Source organism: Pezoporus wallicus, unplaced genomic scaffold, assembly GCF_028554395.1.
Source record: "Pezoporus wallicus isolate ANWC-B61680 ecotype Strahan unplaced genomic scaffold, APGP_CSIRO_Pwel_v1 contig_3324, whole genome shotgun sequence".
Taxonomy (NCBI): domain Eukaryota; kingdom Metazoa; phylum Chordata; class Aves; order Psittaciformes; family Psittacidae; genus Pezoporus; species Pezoporus wallicus.
The window spans coordinates 280,926-298,955 of NW_026643042.1; the positions used below are offsets into that span (position 1 = coordinate 280,926).

Sequence of the window (18,030 nt, forward strand, 5' to 3'; positions counted from 1 at the left end):
ATTGAAATCGTCTCTCAGCAGAATGAACTGCAAATTATCCCCTGTTTACCACCTCCCTTCAGTGCTCATCTCAATGAACTGCAGATCGATCCCCACCACGGGTGTCTTCCAGCAGGGCTGATTTGCATTGAAGCACATTAGAAAGCCTCCCACCTCCATGGAAAAGAATAAACGGGGGGGGGGGGGTGTGGGGGGTGTGTGTGTGTAATCGGGGGAATAATCGCCAAGGTGTGGCGGGGAGGGAAAAATATCTGTCACTGTCATTTGGAACTTCGAGAGGGAGAACCAGAGATCAGTATTTACGCTGGTGAACTCTCACAACTTCTGCTAGAGACAGTGACGTTTAATTGATGTATTGCTATCAACAACAATAAAGACCGATTTTTCTCTAGCCCTGGCAATGCTGCTCTGCCCCCACCCTTTCCCCACCCCTCCTGGCCCCCAGCGAAGGAGAGGAAAACAAACAATAAATAATCAAGAGGTCCTGGATGAAATACCAGGCGCCGCTTTATGCACTAGCGAGGGAGAAAGAGAAACGAAAACAAAGAAAAAAGTCATAAAACTTAATTTCTCCAGATTAATTTCTTTTTCTTAAAACCGTTAGTTTTCTTCTTGTTGCTGCTGTTGTTGCTTTTTAATTACCAGACCACGGCCGCCTTTTCCAGCCACGAAGCAAAGGTACTGCACATCTGGGGAAATTTGTCTTGAGCTTAATCGACAAATGTATAATGAAATTGTAAACGCGAATAATTTTGGGAGAGCGGCTAGGGTAGAAGCCGTGGGAAGCTAACGGAGTGATTGATACAGTGCGAAATGCAGGCACAGACGTGTAAATATATCCGCGTGGGTACTCAGTGTGCATCTCCGCGTGGCTAGCTGTAAGTAACGTGTGCATTTCGCTGCGTTCAGGGTTGGGTTCGTCCCCACCGTCTCAGGGTGAGGCGGGTGACAGCCTGCGCTGAGTGTATCCATCTCTGCCGAAACAACTCTTTAAATATTCAGTGAAAAATAATGTCATGTGAAGTACCACCTATAGCAACATTATTATCTTCATTCTTCAACATCATCCCCGCTGATAGCTTCGTTTGTCTCGTTCTCAAAATCTACTGTACTGAGTGCGGCGGGGAGGGAGAAAAGGGGGAGGCTCGCCCTGTGCAGGAATGGTAAGGAACCTCAGTGGCCGCTTCGCACCGCTCACTAAATCCTGGAGGGGCACCTGGGAGGCTTTTTCGGTTCGTACGCGTTTGGTTGGCTGGGTTTTGCGGCTCTTGGGTTGTTTTTTTTTTTTTTTTCACCCTTCTCGCTAAACGTTTTACAGTCTCTTTCGTTTAATAATAAGAAGAAAACGCCGGTGAACCGAACCGGCTCCTGGAATGGGAAGATTTCGCTCTCTCCCACTTCTCCTCTCGCTCGCTCTCGAGTTTTACAGGCTCATTTGAAATTGAAATTAGTTGAATCTGATCAGCGTCTTGTTTTTACAGAGAGTTTGTTAATACGGAGAAAAGGAGTAGTTTCTAAGGAAGAGTAAATAATCCAGCGGGGGTAGTGGGAGGAGAGAGCCCTGGATGGGTCAGGGTGTGTGTGGGGGGGAAGAAATGGCCCGCGTTCAGCTATTTTTCAAAGCGTAACTTTTGGTGCGCGGAGCAGTGCCGAGGGACGGTGTCTGAGGGGAAGAGCGCGGTGGGACGCGCCGTGTATCCGCGGCGTACGCATGCCGCTGGGTACGCGGGGTTTCAAAAGTAGCATTTGCCTGTAGCTTCTTTGCAACTATACTTTTATTTCGAGACCGTGAAATTAGTTTGCAAGAGGTTCCTGTTCCTGCTCTGGAAGCAACACCCGGGAGTTAAAGTTGGTGTGACACGGCGGGAGAGCGGAGCCCCCACGGTCCCGGGGCTGTACTCTGCTGTGACCACGCACAATCGCCAGCCCGAGAGTGCACGCCCGGCCGGCAGCCGGCCCGGTCTAGCTGCGCCCGCCGGACCTCCAGCCCTGAGCGCTCCTCAGAGTTGGCGAAGTTCGGCTGGGCCCGCGGTAGTTCCGGTGGTTCCGCTCCTCCCGCCGGCTCCTGCGCGGCCACCTGTGGCCCCTGCGCGGCCGGGGGCGCTCCGCTCCCGCGTCGTGGAGCAGAACGCAGGTCACGAACGGTCCCAACCCCAACCCCGCCGCCGCTCGCACCGGCCACCCTCTGTGCGGCGCGGGTTGATTGACGTTCTGCGCAGCCAATCGGCGCGTCGCGTCGGGCGGGGGGCGGTGCGGGCGGCCGGTCCTCCCGCCGCTCCCAGCAGTGCCCTAATTGTCCTGGGAATGTGTGAGGTAAAACCTGAACTCGTCCTATTTTCAGCACCCCGTGGCCGTGATATATGGGGTTGGGGGGGGGAGGGAGTTGAGGGGCGGCGGGCGAGAGCCGGGGGAGGGCGGAAATGGATCTTTATTCGGAAAAGCGGGGACGAAAAGAGAAGGAAAAAGAGAAAAAAATCCACCCGAAACTTTGTGCAGCCGCAGGAACGGGACGTTCGGCGGCAGCCGGAGCGGGGCCGGGAGCTGGCCAGGGCTGTCGCCGGGCAGACACTTGCCGCCGGTGCGGGTGCGCGGTCCCGGTGCTCCCCGCAGTGCGTCCTCCCCCCTGCCGGTCACTGCTTGCCCTGCCCCGGGGCTATGGGGAAGAGGGGGCTTAAAAATATACATTAAAAAAAGGAAGGAAAAAGTGAATTGCAGCGCAAAACTACGGGAGGGAGGGCGGCGCGGCGAGCCCGTCGGGGCTGGAGGCAGGAGTGAGGGGACACAACACATTCCTATAGTAACCGGGATGGCGCGGAGCAGCCCCGGCGGGTTGCTAAGAGGGTTAAACTGTATCCAAACAGCTTTAGGGAAATCCAGCCCCTTCTCCCGCCACATGGATCGACTCATTGGGTGGGAGCGGCGGAGAGACAAGGGTCTCCAGCAAATCAGCGCCTAATTGATTAAGGCGAGCTGGTTTGAATAGAGCTGGCCATGTGCCAATCGCCTCTCAAAGAGCCCCTCTATGATTAATCGCAATGCATTATTGATAATCATAATTATAGCAGGACACATGCGCGGTGCGCGGAGGACTGGGGAGGCTGGGGGGGGGAGGCTCGATTTCCGTAATTTTGAGAAGATTTTTTTTTAGTAATTTTTTATTCTGCCCCAGCTGATGTTTGAGCCAGCATGTCGCGGAGGAAGCAGGCGAAGCCTCAGCATTTCCAATCCGACCCCGATCTGGCCTTGTTATCCCAGCGAAATGGTGAGTTCTTCTCCTCTCCCTCGCACACATTTTAACACAAACACACAAAATAGATCAACTTACCTTGCCGGGGAGAAGGGGCCGCGCCGGGCAGCGGAGCGGGACAGCTGGATCTCCCGGAGCGACGTGCCGGTGGGAGTCCTACTGCGCTTTTGCTCCGAGTTCTTGGCTTTTATTTTTATTTTTTTTTTAACTCGGCGTTGTGTTTCGCCTGTTTCTTAACGAAACTCCAAACTCTTTCCGTTTTTCGATGTTTTCCCTCCGCCCTCCCCCTGCGGGGCGGTCTGGCATCCTGAGCCCGCGGGAGATGGATCCGCGCCCCCAGCGCCTTCCTCCGCACCCCGCGGAGCCGGGGAACAAAGTGGAGCTGCCGAGGGGAGGCTGATCCCGGAGCCCCGCGGGACGGATGCCCTGTCTGGCCACACACGCTTCCCGTGACGGCCCCCCGAAAGGGGCGGAAAGCCCCCCCCGGCACCCACTTTCTTGCCCCCCCTCCCTGCCGCACCACCCCCGCGGACCCCGGCGCTTCCGCACCCCCCGCTCTCCGGAGTCCCGCCGCGGAGCAGCCCCGGCCTCCGGCTGCACCGAAAGCTTCCTGGAGGCGGAAAAGTTGCCGCCGCCGGGCCGGGGCAAGGGGGAGATCGCCCCGTCCAGGAGCTGCCGCCGCGCCGGAGAGGGGCTCGGCGGCCCCCAGCTCAGAAGGTCCGGGCAGCGCGGGGCTTGTTTGCTTTCCCTAAGGTTGCTTTTTTTCTTTCCTTAGTTCCCCTCTCCCCTCCAAGTCGATGAGCGAGGAATAAGCGCTGGCTTTGTGTTCGCCAGGATTTGGAGAGGGAGCGTGTGAAAAACCTTTTTATTTTTTTATTATTATTATTTTTTTTTTCTTCTTCCTCCCCTCCTCCCTCTTCCCCCTTCCCCGCGAGAAGGGGATTTCGGCGGAGTCTGGCGGGCGGCGGAGGGACCGTGCCTCTGCCCCTACCTGCCCCGGGACGCGGGGTGACAAGTGGTCGGCTAGAGCCGCGGCCGGGCTGGCGGGGCGGAGTGGCCCCGGACAGCGTCCTGCCTTGCAGCGGCCATGAGGCAGGGGAGAGCCGGTGGGCGGCCGGCGCTGGGCGCCGAGGGCGGCGCGGGGCAGAAGTGCTTCAGGCGGGCAGGTAAGGGAGGGACGGGGCGTTGCAGTGTCCCCGCGACCCCCCGGCCTCGCCGGTCGGAGTCACCTTGGTCTTCCCGCGGCAACTTCCCAGGAAGAGCTGGCGCCGGGCCCTTCGCTCCGGCGGTGTCGTGCGTTGTGTTGTGCCTTGTGCCCTCGGCTGCCCGGGATCGGCGAGATAAACGGCGTCTGAAAGTTCACGGGATGTTTCCCTGCGTCTGTAGGCATTTAGAGGGCTTCCAAGTTACCTGGAACGCCCGCTTCGTAAAGTGGCAAATATATAAGCACTCGCTTCGCGTACCTCTGCCGAAACGCTGCTTAAAAAGTCATTTGGGACCCGGGAGGCGACTTCTGTTTTTTAGCAGAGTTTTGTGCAGTCTTCAGTGCGCTCGAGTTTCGCCTTTTGCTCAGCGTAATCCCTTCTCATCTCAGTAGACGTATTTATTTCTCGTCCGGTATTATTTGTACTTCCGCTCGAAGTTTGGAGCAGGAGTTGAGGGTAACGTTAGGGTTTATTGGTCTTTCATCGGCCTCCTATGAAAGAATTTGGAACGTCTTAGAGTGAGCAGAGAAAGGGAAGGCTAAGATGGAAATTATCTTGCTGGGAGAGAGGGATTTTCCACATCTTCACTTTGTAGGATTGCATGTTTTGACCTTCGCTTTTTTTTTTGTTTTGTTTTGGTTTTTTTAGCAGATAGAGCACGTCAAAAATACTTTTAAGTATCTTTTTTAAAAGTAGCTGTTTTCTTCTGGTTTTAGTCTTTTGATCTGATTTTACACATCGTTTTCAAGTGAAAGACAGTGGGAGTGTGAGAAAGGAATGCTCACTGAGCAGCTTTCCTGCCTGTTGCTAAAGGGTGTTAGATTTGGATTATTTAAGTTAGTTGGATTTTGGCTGAAACGATAGCATGGAAGTGCAGCTTTTGTTTAGTTTGCACGGTTATCGTAAGTTAAATAAGTAAATAACGAAGTTTATTCTAAAAAAAACACGACCGTTTTCCTAGAAAAAACAGGGTGCTTTACTATCAGATCTGTAGGAGCCTCCCCCCGCCCTTCTGTAGTAATGATTTTGGGTTATGGCTGGTTTACATGGTTAGACGATAAGTTTTGAGTCAGTTGCCCAGAGGGTGTGTTTTGTAACGGTGTTTCAGGATTCAAAACGCTATAGTAGTGTTAGCAGAGTTACCCGCAGCCTTCCGGGGTCCTCAGCCCTGGCAGCAGCTTTCCACTTGGGCAAGACAGGGTGGGCAAGCTGCGGTGAGGGCGAGTTTGCATTATATGCCTTTAAATTGCAAAACAAACCCCGAGATTCCAGGCGCTCCTTTCTTCCTCACTCATACTGTGGGTTGAGGTTTGCCAATTCATGGGAAGTCTGTGCAGGGCTCAGGCAAACGCAGCATCGCTGGTCCTTGGGGCACTGGCAGGAAGGTGCTGCTTCTGGTCAGCAGTTGGAGCGAATGGATAGAGTGGCCCCGTGGAAATTTCTTGCATCTGATTTGAATTCTGGTTTGTTAAAACTTTCTCATATAGTTTCATATCTAAAGATCAATAGGAAAAAAGTTCATCAGACTGTAACAGCATGGTTTTTATTTATTATTTTTTTTTAATGTTACTGCTCTCTCTTTTATTGTTATTATTTGTTTTGTTTAAAGTTCAAAGCTCATGCAGTTCAGTTTTACCAGGAAGACTTTCCACTTAAAATATATTTTCGGTGCAGTCAATGGACAAGTAAGTTTACCCTTGTGAAATCCTCTGCATGTGAACGTTTGATGAAGTTCGTATTGGATAAGCAGAACAGCTCTCAGATTAATAGCAGAAATTACTTGCAGTGTAAATTATGTTCAACAAGTAACTAATTACTGGATAGGAAGTGGGCAAGAGATTGTGGGATTATTTCCTTTTGTTAATAACTTCAGCCACTTTTATGACATTTTAGAATATTTTTTTTTCTCCAGTTGATTGGAGTTAGATTCCCAGTTTTAAAAGAATATTCTTGGAGTATAATTTTCCAAGGAAAAAGTTACATGGGAGAGCTAAGCTATCCAGATTTTGAAGAAAATATTTGCTGCCCTTCCATAGAAAGGCTTGTCAGAAGCAGTGCCTTTTCATGTCAGTAATGGATTTTGGTAAAATCCTGCTGCAGCATTATGAACATCCACATAATTGTTACTGGGCCCATGAAATGAGAGAAATTATGATCGCTTTCTTTAGTCAGATCTGGAGGATGGGGTGCTTAAGAGAAATAAGTGCTTAGTTAGGCTGCTTTTAGTTTGTTACATAATTAGGCCTTTTGGTGCAATAACTGCAGTCTGCCAAGGCAGAATACAGACACTTGTGCTTTTTCCAAAGGTGAGCCCGAAGCAGGGAGGGGCCTTGTGAAATATCACTTATGTAGATGCAATTCAGGAATAATTACTGAAACCCATATGGTGAAAGTCACCGAAATCCGGTGTTAGCTCACACTGGTTTGTGTGTGTTTCCCCTACATAACCCACATCTTTGTCTTTCTGCAAAATATTTATGTTTTAGTTTGTACCTTATTTATCTTTCTGATGCTAAGTAGCATCTGGCTCCCTGAGGACGAGCCCTCCTGTATATTTAGCTGTGCCAGTGCTTATTGCATAACTGGCTTTTAACCATATTCATACTTTTAAGTGTGGAAACATGCATCTTTATTGAAGTGACCTGAGGTGCCTCTCAGAAAACACGATTATGTTTCTTGAAACTGTTTGTGAAAAACAAAAGGGACAACTCTGCTAAATGTCCATCAAAGAAGCTTTGATGTGTGTAGTTTTTGTACATGAAGGTGCATTGCACCTATGTGCTTCGCAACCTTGAAGAAAGTTGAAATGCACAAGGGAAATTGGTGCTTCATGCCTGTGTAGTTGGTGCTAGGGAAAAAAAAAAATTAAGTGTTCAGCTGTTTTAACCTTTGCTAGCCTCCTTCCATCCAAAGGTGACAGGGTTCAGATCACAATATGTACTTCAATATCTTGCCAATGACCCCCGAATTGAGTCTTACTGGTTGCTTAGCAGGAAGTTAGTAGTTTATTTTAGCTTCACCTTATCAGCTTTGCTTCTTTTGCTAACCCTATTCCCCTGTCACCCCTCAGATGCCAGACCCCCGAAGAGGAGATTGACATGTAGTTCCCATAGCTCCGTTTTACCCTCCAAACAACAGGGATTTAGTTTCTTGTCCCTTTGCCAATGTTTATGTAGCCAAAGTTTAGATATAGCCTTAAGGAGCCTTTCCTTTACGTGTCACTGGAACAGTGAAACTGCACTGAACTTTTTGAAGAAACTGTTGCAACTGGAACCCCATCTAGTGTTCGTTTTGATTCATCCATAATGAAGACTTTTTTAAATTGTATTCATTAGGATGGAATTGTTCCTAGTATCAAGCTTGCCTGAGATTATTAGTTTTTTTCCGGTATCAGATTAGAGAATCTTTGATAAAAGTTAACTTTAATGTATAGGAGGATTGCGTTGCCAGTAATGATATGGAAAAGTTTAGAAACCGACTTAAATATAAGCACAAATACCCGCCTACTTAAATATAAGCACAAATAGCCACCTCACCTTGTGAGCAATTTTCTTCTGAACAAATGGTGACTTAAAACTTGTTATTTGTGAACTGGCTGTAGGAAGGAGGAATTAAAGGTGTGTATATGCAGTGGGGACAGATACACTTCAAAATGTTAGTGCACATTGGGGATGCAGGAAACATACATTTTGAACTGCCTGACCAGGTAAAGGGAGCTGCTGAATTGTTGGTAGAGATAGAAGTGCTTTATAATTGTAATGTAAATTTTAGTGAGAAGTTGTTTTGGAAACATTTATATAAATAATAAATGTATTTAAAACAAAATATTTAGGAGTTTTCAAACTGTAAGTCCTTGTTCAGTTGCTTCTCAGTGGAAGGCAGATGTTTATTTTTTTTCTTTTTTACAAGTTTGTTAAACATTATGGTATGTTTTGGTTCCCATTCTAGAATATGCATCTCAAGTGGCTTCAAAATTCCCAGTTTGAAATGAGTAATAAGCTTCAGATGAATAATCTAGATTGAGCACAAAAAGTTCATTATCCTTAGGAAAGCAGTAAACTGAAAAATCTGACAGGGGACTTGCAATACAAACTGTCCTTAATAGTTTGTGGACGTTTTTAAATTGTGGACTTTTTTTTTTAAATAATTAGTGCTCTTTGAATTTTGCATATTCCCAATCCTTGCAGATTTATTTTTACCTTTAATTGTGTAAACACCATATTAAAGCAAGATGCAAGGCTTCTCCACTGTGATAGGCACAACAAAGAAACTTTATTAGTCAGGTCACCAATTACTATATTATTCAGAACAGATTATTCAAGGAAATATATTAAAGACTAGCAGATGTGGTCAGATACAATAGTGCTTAACTATGCACTGAAAACCGCACTGTGTTCTCTTCCTATGAAATGTAGAATAGCACTTTTCAAAACCTATATGACTTTTTTTTTAACCCTCCACTGCTGCTCAGTAGTGAATCTTTTCACTCCTCTGTAATAGATGTGGGCTACGGAACGCTTGGAACCCAACGCTAATTTAATAGAAGCCTTTTAAAAGTATTTTTGTTTTCCTAAAAAAGATTGTTTAAACCCCACTGAATAGAATTTTCATAGAAATGAAAAATCTTCTTGTGATTGAGGCACAGATGTTGCTGCGGTGCTTGTGGTGTATCTGGTGTCTGAATTTCCTGAAGACTCATGTATTTAACCTTTAGATTATAAAACACTCAAATTTGCATTAAGTAACAACATATATAAGTTTCTGATACAGAGAAGCGGTGAGAATAGGTATGTAGAATAACTCTCACTTATTTAAGGAAAAAAAAGATACTGGGTTATTTTGTGAGTGAAAAAAAAACATCAAATACGCTTCAGTTTTAGGGCAGAAGTGCTAAATATTTGGAGCAATTCCATTGTAATGCGTACAATTGATGAAGTCAGTTTTCTGATTTTCCTTGCTAGTTATTTAGTTCTGAATCTGCCATTATTTGTCTAAGCAGAGCTGACCAAGCAAAACTGTGTTTTAAAGTGGCTTTATGTTTTGATAAATGTGATCTGGTTGAAAAGTATTTTCCACTGAATGCAGAGCTTAATAGAACATGCTGACATAATAGTTTTAATGCATTTTGTTGAAAATGTGTGAACAACCAGAATAGCTTTTGTTCCTTCATAATTGGCTGTAAAAGTAGATGGAAACATAACCATTACATATGGAAATGTGCGAAGAGAAAGAAATAACATTTCTGTTGAATATATTAGGAATTGCATTTCCTAGTTTAAAATAAGCATCTGAAATGGATGCATCTTTTGAAATAGGTTGTCAAAATAAAAAGCCTTAAGTGGAATGTTTGTCATATTATTGTTATCCTGAGTTAAACACACGATTGCTAAAGAAAAGCATGCAACTTTAATAAATTTCTTTTTAATATTTTTTTTTTTTCTGTTCAGTAAGCAGAAAAATACTTCTAAAAGCACTTTAAAAAAATATTGGAATCCACCACTTATAGTATGATTAAACATTAATTTAGCAACTAATCATAATTGCTACTTTCCTTTAGTTTCTTCATTCTATTACATTGCTAGAGACATTTACAATATTTCTGGTGTACTTGTACTGAAGTCTGTACCCAAGCATATAACAACAATGGCTGGATTAAAATACTGTCAGAAACGAAAATGTAAAATGAAGTGCTAGCAATTTTCATGGCATGTCAACTTCTTTGTCTTGCTAAAGGGAAACATTTTTAGGTTCAACTCATTAAGACGAAATAGAGAAAATTAAAATGAAATGATTTACAGGAACTCTTACTTTAGCTTTCTCTGAGATTTAATTTGGCAGTCATGGAAACTACCTATTATCTGATTTAGTGTAGGGGAGAAACATGCAGGGAGGTAATCCTTGAATTAAACAGTTTTTTTCACAGCCTTCCAAGATGACCACACACCATTTGTACAACAGAAGTTGGTGTCCTCATGCTGAGCAAACAATAGGGAGCCATCCTGTCTTTGAATAGGATCAGCTAGTTTAGAGTCAGATTTTTTTAATGTTTAATTTACAAATGGATCCTAGTGATAAGAAATGTGCAACTAGTGGAAACAAACACCCAATGAAAGGATTTTATAATGAAAGGTTCAGTGCAATCTGTTAAACAGTTGAGAACAGTTAAGAACAAATAGTTTTTAAATGCATTCAGAGTAGGAAAATTGCATAGCATTATCAAACTTAAAACCAGGAGTTATTTCTTATTGTATGTGAAATTTCCTTTTAACTGCTCATCTTTCCTGATGTTTATTCAGAAATGTAAAACTTCTGCTGGCTTTATAGATAAGAGGCCAGATCCTGGTGTTTCTTACTCTGATGTAAATTCACATTATTTCCAGTGATTGTTCAGATTTATACAAGAGTTTTTCAGATCAGAATCCCACAGGGAGTGCTTTTGGTGGAGGGCATGGTGGCAAATGAGACATTTGTTTAATTTTAGAAGCATTGCTTGAGGCATTAAAAGTGGTCTTTAAAGTGCTTTGGCACTTTACCGTTTTATGGTAAATGTTACCATTTTATAAGGGACTTTTCATTTTTCTGTTCAGTTTGTCTGTAACTGCAGCAGAATTAAGTTTGGTGGAAAACCAGTGTGTCTTAGCAGATTTATAGCTTACCCCTCGTGTAGTGACTTGAAAGAAATGGGGGGTTGTCAGTACGGAGCTTCGTAATACTTACTTTTTTTTTTTCTTGTCAACAACTGATTGGGACCTCGAATGACTACAAATTAGTTTAGTGATGGGGCAACTGTCACAGATATCTTTGAATCAGTTGAAAATGAACAAGGTTGACAGGAATGTGAGAGTCTAATGAGTCCCTCAAATGGCTGCTTTGCACTCAGTGGACAACTAGACAATAAACAGTATGAATTATTGGAAATCAATACTTTGCTATGGAATTTCATTATGCTCCAATGCCTTCAGTTCATAGTATTTTATATTTTGATGGATTATCTGAAGCAAATGATCATCTAAGACACAGGGATTGATAAAACTCCCCTGTACAATTTTAAATGTTGCTTTTGACTTGTTTTTTGTGAAGTAGAAACATTGATCTATTTTCATGTACAGTCTTTAGACTGGTAGAGATAAAACCAGTATTTTTAAATCAAATGTCCTGCAGAATTTTTTTTTGTATTACTGGTTGGTTCCTAATCCATCATCTTTTGATGTTTTAGGAGACACAGAAAAGGGTCAAGCAAATCGAACCACTAAGAACAAGGATGCCCATGTCTGTGGCAGGTGCTGTGCTGAGTTCTTTGAATTATCAGATCTCCTGCAACACAAGAAGAATTGTACTAAAAATCAATTAGTTTTAATTGTGAATGAAAATCCAGCTTCTCCTTCTGAAACCTTCCCTCCTAGTTCCCCTTCTGATAATCCTGATGAACAGATGAATGACACAGTTAATAACACAGATCAAGTAGACTGCAGTGACCTTTCAGAGCATAACAAACTTGACAGGGAAGAATCCATGGATGTGGAGGCTTCTAGCATTAACAATAGCGGTAGCAGTTCCAAGAGCGTCAACAATAGTATTACAAGCAGTAACAGCTCCACAATGGGTACCTCAGCTGTAACAACCTCTCTACCTCACATAGGGGATCTGACAACATTAGGCAACTTTTCAGTGATAAACAGTAATGTAATAATAGAAAACCTTCAGAGTACTAAAGTGGCGGTAGCACAGTTCTCACAGGAAGCGAGATGTAACGGTGCATCAAACAGTAAGCTTGCTGTACCTGCCCTGATGGAGCAGCTGTTGGCATTACAGCAGCAGCAGATCCATCAGTTGCAACTGATTGAACAAATTCGTCACCAAATATTATTGTTGGCTTCCCAAAACACAGACATGCCAACGTCTTCTAGCCCTTCTCAAGGTACTTTACGAACATCTGCCAATCCCTTGTCTACATTAAGTTCCCATTTATCCCAGCAGCTGGCTGCAGCAGCTGGATTAGCACAAAGCCTTGCTAGTCAATCTGCCAGCATCAGTGGTGTGAAACAGCTACCCCCTATACAGCTACCTCAGAGCAACCCTGGCAACACTCTAATTCCATCCAGTAGTGGCTGTTCTCCAAATATTAACATGTTGGCGGCAGCAGCAGTTACAACACTGTCCTCAGAAAAAGTGGCTTCAAGTATTGGTGGCTCACAGCTCAACAACCCACCAGTATCAGCATCATCCTCACCAGCTTTTGCAATAAGCAGTTTATTAAGTCCTGCATCTAATCCACTTCTACCTCAGCCCACACCCAGTAACTCTGTTTTCTCAAGTCCCCTGTCCAATATCGGAACACCTGCAGAGGATTTAAACTCCTTGACTGCCTTGGCACAGCAAAGAAAAAGCAAGCCACCAAATGTAACTGCTTTTGAAGCAAAAAGTAATTCAGATGAGGCATTCTTTAAGCATAAATGCAGGTTCTGTGCTAAAGTGTTTGGGAGTGACAGTGCCTTGCAGATTCATTTACGTTCTCACACAGGCGAGAGACCATTTAAATGCAACATATGTGGAAACAGGTTCTCCACAAAGGGAAACTTAAAGGTCCACTTTCAACGTCATAAAGAAAAATACCCTCATATTCAAATGAATCCGTACCCGGTGCCAGAGCATTTGGACAATATTCCTACAAGCACGGGTATTCCTTATGGGATGTCTATACCGCCAGAGAAACCTGTCACGAGCTGGCTGGACAGCAAGCCAGTCCTCTCCACCCTGACAACTTCTGTTGGCCTGCCACTCCCACCAACAATACCAAGCCTGACTCCATTCATCAAAACGGAGGAGCCTCAGCCGATTCCCATTAGCCATCCTTCCTCTAGCCCTCCCTGCTCTGTCAAGAGTGACTCGGGAACAACTGATCCTACATCAAAAATTTCCAATGGATTTTCTGATGAGGTAGAGGCTGGTGCTTTGCCTACATCAAATGGCAAAATAGAAGAAAACCCTCAAAACACAAGCACTATCACTAACATGACCAGCTCCGTGAGCTCTCCAGCAGCAGACTCGGGCTCCAGCAGTGTTGCTACTTTTACAAATCCACTGATGCCTCTAATGTCAGAGCAATTTAAGGCAAAGTTTCCATTTGGAGGACTGTTGGATTCAACGCCAGCATCTGAAACATCAAAATTGCAGCAGCTGGTAGAAAACATTGACAAAAAGGCAACTGATCCTAACGAGTGTATCATTTGCCACCGAGTTCTCAGTTGCCAGAGTGCACTGAAAATGCATTATCGCACACATACTGGTGAGAGACCATTTAAATGTAAAATTTGTGGTCGTGCTTTCACGACTAAAGGCAACTTAAAGACTCATTACAGTGTCCATCGTGCCATGCCCCCCCTGAGAGTACAACATTCGTGCCCAATCTGCCAGAAGAAATTCACCAATGCAGTTGTGCTACAGCAGCATATCCGGATGCACATGGGAGGGCAGATCCCAAACACCCCAGTGACGGAAAACTATCCTGAGTCAATGGAATCAGATACGGGATCTTTTGATGATAAGAATTTTGATGACATAGACAACTTCTCAGATGAGAACATGGAAGACTGTCCTGACAGCAGTGTGCCAGACACACCTAAATCTGCAGATGCATCACAAGACAGCTTGTCTTCTTCCCCTTTGCCCCTGGAAATGTCAAGCATTGCTGCTTTGGAAAATCAGATGAAGATGATCAATGCAGGACTTGCTGAACAACTTCAGGCAAGCTTAAAGTCAGTTGAAAATGGGTCAGTGGAAGGGGATGTTTTGACTAATGATTCGTCCTCTGTTGGGGGTGATATGGAAAGCCAAAGTGCTGGAAGCCCTGCTGTCTCAGAGTCTACCTCTTCCATGCAGGCCTTGTCCCCATCCAACAGCACTAATGATTACCACAAGTCACCAAGTATTGAAGAGAAACCAGTAAGAACCTTACCAAGTGAGTTTGCCAATGGTCTGTCTCCAACCCCTGTTAACAGTGGTGCTTTGGACTTGACATCCAGTAACACTGATAAAATTATTAAAGAAGAGTCTCTGAGTATGCTCTTCCCTTTCAGAGATAGAGGTAAATTTAAAAACACCGCATGTGACATTTGTGGCAAAACATTTGCTTGTCAGAGTGCCTTGGACATTCATTACAGAAGTCATACCAAAGAGAGACCATTTATTTGCACAGTTTGCAATCGTGGCTTTTCCACAAAGGGGAATTTGAAACAGCATATGTTGACACATCAAATGCGAGATCTACCATCACAACTTTTTGAGCCCAGTTCCAGTATCGGCCCTAATCAGAACTCTTCGATTATACCTGCCAATTCCCTGTCATCGCTCATAAAAACTGAGGTTAACGGCTTTGTGCACAGCTCTCCTCAGGATAGCAAAGAAGTACCCTCTGGTCTTGTTGCTTCGGGGCCACTATCCTCCTCTGCCACGTCCCCTGTCCTGCTCCCTGCTCTCCCCAGAAGAACTCCCAAACAGCACTACTGCAACACGTGTGGGAAAACATTTTCTTCCTCCAGTGCACTGCAGATCCATGAAAGGACACACACTGGTGAGAAACCGTTTGCCTGCACTATATGTGGAAGAGCATTCACAACAAAAGGCAATCTGAAGGTACTTTTTCCTTTTGCTGTTCTTAGGTTTAATTTTCTCCTTTATGGGTTATTCTTCTTTACATCTGTTACTGTTGCAAGCAGTGGTACCTTTGGGTATTTGTGGTGTGAGAAATGGTGTGTTTAGTCAGCCCTGGTAGACCTAGATGGCTTCTTGTCTCCACGCAGGCTCAAAAGCACGGCTGGTTTTCATGCTTAATTAAAATTCATCTACCAGCAAAGACAGTCTATGTAAAGTGTGAAGCAGAACAGCCAAATGATGGTTAGGAGTATTAATTAACAGAGAAATGTGTCTGTAACTTACCTCTTTAAGAAGTGAAAGGCTCTTGAAAGTGCTGTTTTTGCATAACTATCATGGAAGATGATGAGTGTTTAAAAAAACTATTAACATAATTCTGGAACTAATGGGTATTACTTTAATTGATTATATAACTAACATTTTCTACTGATACGTGTTTGAAAAAGCAAATATACTTAAGTTTTAGAACACCAGTTGAGCACTTGACTGTGTACGTTTTTCTGTTGACAGAGTATTTCTCTAGAGGTTGCTGCCAGTAATGTGAGATGAATAATTACTTTCAGGCCATTCTGTCTATACACAAGGCTCTCTGATGAGCAATCACTAAAAGATACTTTCTGCCTGTCTGAAAAGGACGTTTATAGGGTAAAGGGTGTCAAATACAATACTTACCATTGCAATGAAAGTGGACATAGCAATTCTAGCCCTGAAAGCAGCTATCTGCAATTGACAGAATAACGTGAAGTCATTATAAACTAAATACATGTAATAAAAAAGAGTAACAAGCAGTGCAGTGTTCAGCAGGAAAACGGTATTGTGGGTAATAGTGATGGGCTAATCCAGAAAAAGTTTCATTTATTCTTCCACATGAGAAATGGAGCCCTGCATCCGCTACCTCTAATGCTGTTCATTATGCAACAAGACTGGACGTATTCATGGACTGCTGCTTTCTCTGCGATCAAAATATGTTTGAAATCCCTGACAATCTATATTTTTTGTTTGTTTGTTTCTTTCTTTCTTTCTTTGCAGGTTCATATGGGCACTCACATGTGGAACAGTACTCCCGCAAGGCGAGGCAGACGACTTTCCGTAGATGGACCCATGACATTTCTAGGAGGCAATCCTGTGAAGTTCCCAGAAATGTTTCAGAAGGATTTGGCTGCACGGTCGGGGAATGGAGACCCCTCCAGCTTCTGGAACCAGTATGCAGCAGCACTCTCCAGCGGCTTGGCCATGAAGACCAATGAGATCTCTGTAATCCAGAATGGCGGCATTCCTCCAGCGCCAGGGGGCCTGGGGAATGGTGGCAACTCTCCCATCAGCGGCTTGACGGGAAGCCTGGAGAAGCTCCAGAATTCAGAACCCAATGCACCTCTAGCTGGTCTGGAGAAAATGGCAAGCAATGAAAATGGGACAAACTACCGTTTTACACGTTTTGTGGAAGACAACAAAGAAATTGTAACAAATTAAGAAAAAAATCCATAAATAACATTCCTGCAAATACTGCAACCTAGGGTTGCTTTTTTTGCAAGCTGCAGGCTGCAACATTACAAGACTTTCTTTTGTACCATGTTCTACTTCTAGAGTTCTAAGAGCTTATTTATTAGTGATATAACCTTGCTTTGCAAATAAATGCAAGCACTAACTTTGGTCTCCTGTATTTTGAACTAAATACTAATCGACTAGAGTGCTATAAACTTGCTGTAACATTTATGGCAGTTGCAAGTCTGTTCTGCTAGGTGATCTTATTCCAGCATTAACTTATTTTCTATATCCAGTTTAACATGAACTCTGGTATTGATGCAATGCCTCAGTGATGCATTAGATCTCTAATAAAAATCTGTATATAAATGTACACTTTGATCCTGCTGGAAACTTTATCAGCAAATACATCGTTTAATTTTTCCAAACAGAATTAAGAAAAGGACTGAGAGGATTTAGACTGAACAGTGTGGGTCCTTTACACAGCTCAGTTTTTGATTTTATTATAAAATTAAAACTGCTTTAATTTTTGTAGGTTTAACTTTTTCTGTTTTGAACTGTTATTTGTATTGTGCTTTTTACTTGAGTTGTCGTAAATGTTACTACATTTCTGTACAGTAATAAGCACGCAGATTATTAGAGAAGATACTGAAGTGGTGTTTTGGTAGTTGAAACTGAGACGTAACATTTGCCTTGTAGGTATATTCATTTTAGAAATTGTGCTGGACATTCACAATGCTGCTAAGTATGGCATCTTGAACAACTTCTGTGAGCAACTGTAGATGCTCCTGTATATACAAGACATTACTTTCATTAAAATGTACATATGTTCCTTACAAGATCAAGCCCTACTCCTTGATCAAGGGAACAAGTATAGTGTTTGTTTATTTTGTATTAGGTATTATGGAGTGCATGGGGAATCTTGGACTGTTACATGCACTTTCTTGGAAAGTTGAAAGGAAAAGAGGTCCAGTTTAACATTTAATACTTACTAACAGCAGAGATACTGTAATTTTACTCGAGTAATCAAATACATTTTTGCAACAGATAAAATTTGCTGTCTCTGTGTTTTTAAAGTGTACCTGTACTTAGTAATCACTTTGTATTATTTAGCCTTTCCCTTGGTTAACATGAACTGTCCAGGTTGTATGTGTGTGTTTATATTTGTAAGTATAGGTATACATATATGTATCGCATATTAATTGCTAGTATATTTTTCATACCCCCTATTAGTGGGAAATTTATCCTTAACTATTCAACTCCTTCTCTTCATAAATTTGTAGATATTTTGGCATTTTAAATTTCTTTATTAAAAAAAAAAAAAAAAAAAATGCTGCTAGCAAAGACCTTATTGAGCCTATGTAAGTTTCCTTTGAAGGAAATAGCTTATCACATTTAAGGCTTGATTTGGTTCAAATGCTTTATATTTGATATTAATTTTATTCT

The 18,030-nt window shown here is 43.5% G+C and overlaps 1 protein-coding gene across 9 annotated transcripts; it reads left to right on the forward strand.

The window, feature by feature from the left end:
* The first annotated feature begins 552 nt into the window (after nucleotides 1-552).
* Nucleotides 553-17,637, forward strand: SALL1 (spalt like transcription factor 1). 9 transcript variants are annotated; one of them, XM_057396547.1, is made up of 4 exons: nucleotides 553-678; nucleotides 3,170-3,262; nucleotides 11,669-15,084; nucleotides 16,132-17,637. In XM_057396547.1, the coding sequence occupies exons 2-4, from the start codon at nucleotides 3,187-3,189 to the stop codon at nucleotides 16,570-16,572; spliced, it is 3,933 nt and encodes a 1,310-aa protein (XP_057252530.1). In that variant the 5' UTR covers nucleotides 553-678; nucleotides 3,170-3,186; the 3' UTR covers nucleotides 16,573-17,637. The 9 variants fall into 9 exon arrangements, with proteins under 9 accessions (XP_057252530.1, XP_057252534.1, XP_057252532.1 ...); XM_057396549.1 differs by lacking the exon at nucleotides 553-678 and adding an exon at nucleotides 685-878; XM_057396548.1 differs by lacking the exon at nucleotides 553-678 and adding an exon at nucleotides 2,167-2,313.
* The last annotated feature ends 393 nt before the right edge of the window (nucleotides 17,638-18,030 follow it).